We start from the raw sequence: 3,150 nt of genomic DNA on the forward strand, positions 1-3,150 counted from the left end.
TTTCTGTATATAGCATGACTCAGCTTTGTCTAAGAGCAGGAGCTTTCTGAGGCCATTAGCTATCAGAGTATTTTTGTAGATGGGTAAACTGAAGCACCAATGCTGCGTGACCAGCCAAGGTCATACATTAATTTGCAAGAGAAGTGGATCCTTCTAAGTCCTTGTTCCTCTGCTTTAGCCATGACCCGTAGGCTTCTCTAGCTGAAAAGCATAGTCATTACCTGTGGTTTCAGGTTTGGAAGATTTAAGGAACAAGGTTGAAAGTCTTCCTATGCATAGGCAATATACCCAGCAACTATACTTGTTAATGACGATGGTCTCTAACTAACACCACAGAATGACAGGGTTATCTTCCTATGCATCTGCTGAGGCTTTGCTAGTGAACATATACCCTTTTATAGCTATCAGTGGCAATGAGAGTCTTTGAGAAAGGATGGGGGATCAAGCTGTCAGTTAGGGTTCTGTGCAAGATCCCATGGCCAATGTGCAATATGAGCCCCTTGCAAAATATAATCCAGACTGATCTTGTCTATGTGGATCTTTACCTGCTCAAATCTGATCAGCTGTAGAGGCTTAGTGAGGAATGCTATGCTGGTGTTAGTGCTGCTGTCTCATGTGTTCATACAATTTTCTCTAATTTGACAGCTTAATGGGACTTTAAAAAATGATTCTACTTACTCTTGCTGAAACCCTAAAATCTGTGAGAAAATGTGAGTTAAAACAAAGCAGAAGCACAGGGAGTATGCTTAAATGTCACTACATCTGAGTGACAGTACTACCTGCATAAATTGGAGTGTAGCAGCATTTTCAAGACAGTGATGGGGTTCATGCTGATTGCTCTAGTATGCATAAGCCTTGTGAGAGGAGCACTGAGTTAGCTTAGGCTGAGCCTTGGAGAAAAAAAAAATGTGCAAAGACAATTATATTTCCCTTCCAACAAACAGAACAAGGGAAAGAAAAAAAACAGTATGCAATACAGTTTCAGTGCTCTGCTACAGGATTATCCCACAAACCTAAACCATCTGCCCCACACAGATATGCTGATCTATCCATCCTGGTGAGACAAGCCTTTACCTCCTGGCTGCTGCTCTCTCTATGCCTTTTATCTCCCAGTGGGGAAAAGGTTAATCTCAACTAGCGCCTCACAACTCAGCTCAGCCCTGTGTTTTGCTCCTCTCTGTGCATTGTCTGGCTCAGCACAGCCAAGTCCTATAAATCAGTCTGCAATGAGATTTACAAAGCAACCCATGTTTTTTGGTGGTGTGATGAGACCTGTGTGCTACCTGTCAGATGAAAATTGAAGTAATCAAGGATTAAGACTGTCCTCATTTGTTTGGGTTTTGAGGGATTTCACGTGTGTTTTACAAGCTGAAGGAAACAGCTGATCTGACAGCTTTTAATAAGAAGTTACAGTTACTAGAGCCCTCCTAGGATTCAGTACTCCTTGAGGATAAAACTTTGCATTCCAGTACCTGAATCAATTTATTTCATGTCAAAGAGAAGGAATATAATTCAGCCTAATCTTATTTGTAAAAATGTCTTTCGTAATTTATCAAGCATTGGATCAAGGGGGTTTATACATTAACTATAAAAATATTATATGTTTCTGTATATATTAAAGGTAGGATTTAACAGCAATTTATCTGTACAAAATGTCAGTTTGCTTATATTTAATTTCCAATATTTAGTGGTCATTGATAGATTTGATGTATCAATTGCATATTTATCACAAAATACAAACTATGACACTGATATTTATTTGTATAAGAGCAAAGATGTTCTCACTATTTCTTGGTTTCTTGATTAGGTACAGTGGAAACATGGATAAATAGACAATACTTGACTAACTATACATGTATGGTCTTCCTCATCCTAGTATTAAAGTGCCTACAAATCAATATACTTAGTATCCTTATAGTGTTGGTGTCATTTTCTTTTTTAAAATTCAGTTTAAAACCTGTGCATTTACTATTGTCCTTAATAAACAGAAGATCAGTCAGAACAGTGATATGTAAATCCTAGAAAGATCAGCTGGCTTTTTTTTTTACATTTGTATCAGATTAGGTTTAGTATTTCTTAGAAGCTTTTTTTTTAAAAAAAAAGACATTAAACAAGACATTAAAAAAGCAAGACTTCTGTCTCGGCAACCTGCAGCTCAGGTTTTTAGGCAATCCTACATCACCTTCCAGCATTGTGTCCTCTGTACAACGGTGGACCTTGCTCTCCTTCCCTTGCTCCATTCTCCTCTTGCACCCTGTGCCTGCGTACTCTGAGGATGAAGTTTTGCTGGTTTTTTGTTTGTAAAGACCCTGAGTGTGCTGAGGTGGGTGCTCCAGGTGGGGTCTACACTCGCTTGGCGCTGTTGAGGAGCTCCGTCAGTTCACTGATGTACTTGATGGTGTACTTCAGGGTTTGTATTTTGGTGAGGGGCTGTCCCCTCTGGCTGTAGATGGGAGGCAAGTAGTTTCGCAGCGTGTGGAGTGCGTCGGCCAGGGTCCTCATCCGCAACTTCTCCCTCTCGCTGGCCTTCCTCCTGCGCTGGGCAGACATCCGCACCTTGGTGCCCTTGGGCAGCCGAGCCTGCCCAGGACTGGGCAGATAGGCAGGGGGGAAGTCCACCAGGCTGTAGCCCGCCAGGCTGCTGCTGCCACTGCTGCTGTAGGGGGTCTCCGCTGCCGTCGGGCAAGGGGATGAGGAGTAGGATTCAAAGGAGGGTGTTGGGGATAAGCTGTGTGGAGAAGAGATGGGGTGCAGCTCAAAAGCCCCAGCAGCACTTTTCCAGTCCCAGGAAGATAAGCAGACGGAGTGCTCCGAATCCAAAGTGTCTTCCATGTTTATCAATGTCTCATGCAGTTTGTCCATGTTGGGGAGCACTCAGGAGAAGCAATGCCTTCTGCCCACCAGCAAAGGCTGGAGCCGCTGGCTGCCGAGACCTTTTTATGATGGAGGGAGGAAAGTGACAGAGTGGGAATGTGAGTTTGGTGAGAGGAGTTCAAAGGAGTGCCACAAGTGCTAAGATGGAAAATGAACTCCTGATGTGCTAGTTTCTTCTCAATGATAATTATCAACCTTCAGCTAAAAAGTCTTTAAGGTAACAGGCAACAGCGAGAAAGGAGAAAAAAGATTATCTTCATGCAACTAAACCAATTA

The 3,150-nt window shown here is 42.5% G+C and overlaps 1 protein-coding gene across 1 annotated transcript; it reads right to left on the minus strand.

Moving 5' to 3' along the window:
- Positions 1–2,343: 2,343 nt before the first annotated feature.
- MSGN1 (mesogenin 1) lies at positions 2,344–2,862 on the minus strand. Its single transcript, XM_010145626.1, has one exon. The coding sequence runs from the start codon at positions 2,860–2,862 to the stop codon at positions 2,344–2,346; it is 519 nt and encodes a 172-aa protein (XP_010143928.1).
- Between the last annotated feature and the right edge of the window lie 288 nt (positions 2,863–3,150).

Source organism: Buceros rhinoceros, unplaced genomic scaffold, assembly GCF_000710305.1.
Source record: "Buceros rhinoceros silvestris isolate BGI_N320 unplaced genomic scaffold, ASM71030v1 scaffold531, whole genome shotgun sequence".
Lineage (NCBI taxonomy): Eukaryota > Metazoa > Chordata > Aves > Bucerotiformes > Bucerotidae > Buceros > Buceros rhinoceros.

Bases quoted from the DNA above. Each gene is read 5' to 3' on its own strand.
- MSGN1 (XM_010145626.1), bottom strand. From the start codon at position 2,862: ATGGACAAACTGCATGAGACATTGATAAACATGGAAGACACTTTGGAT.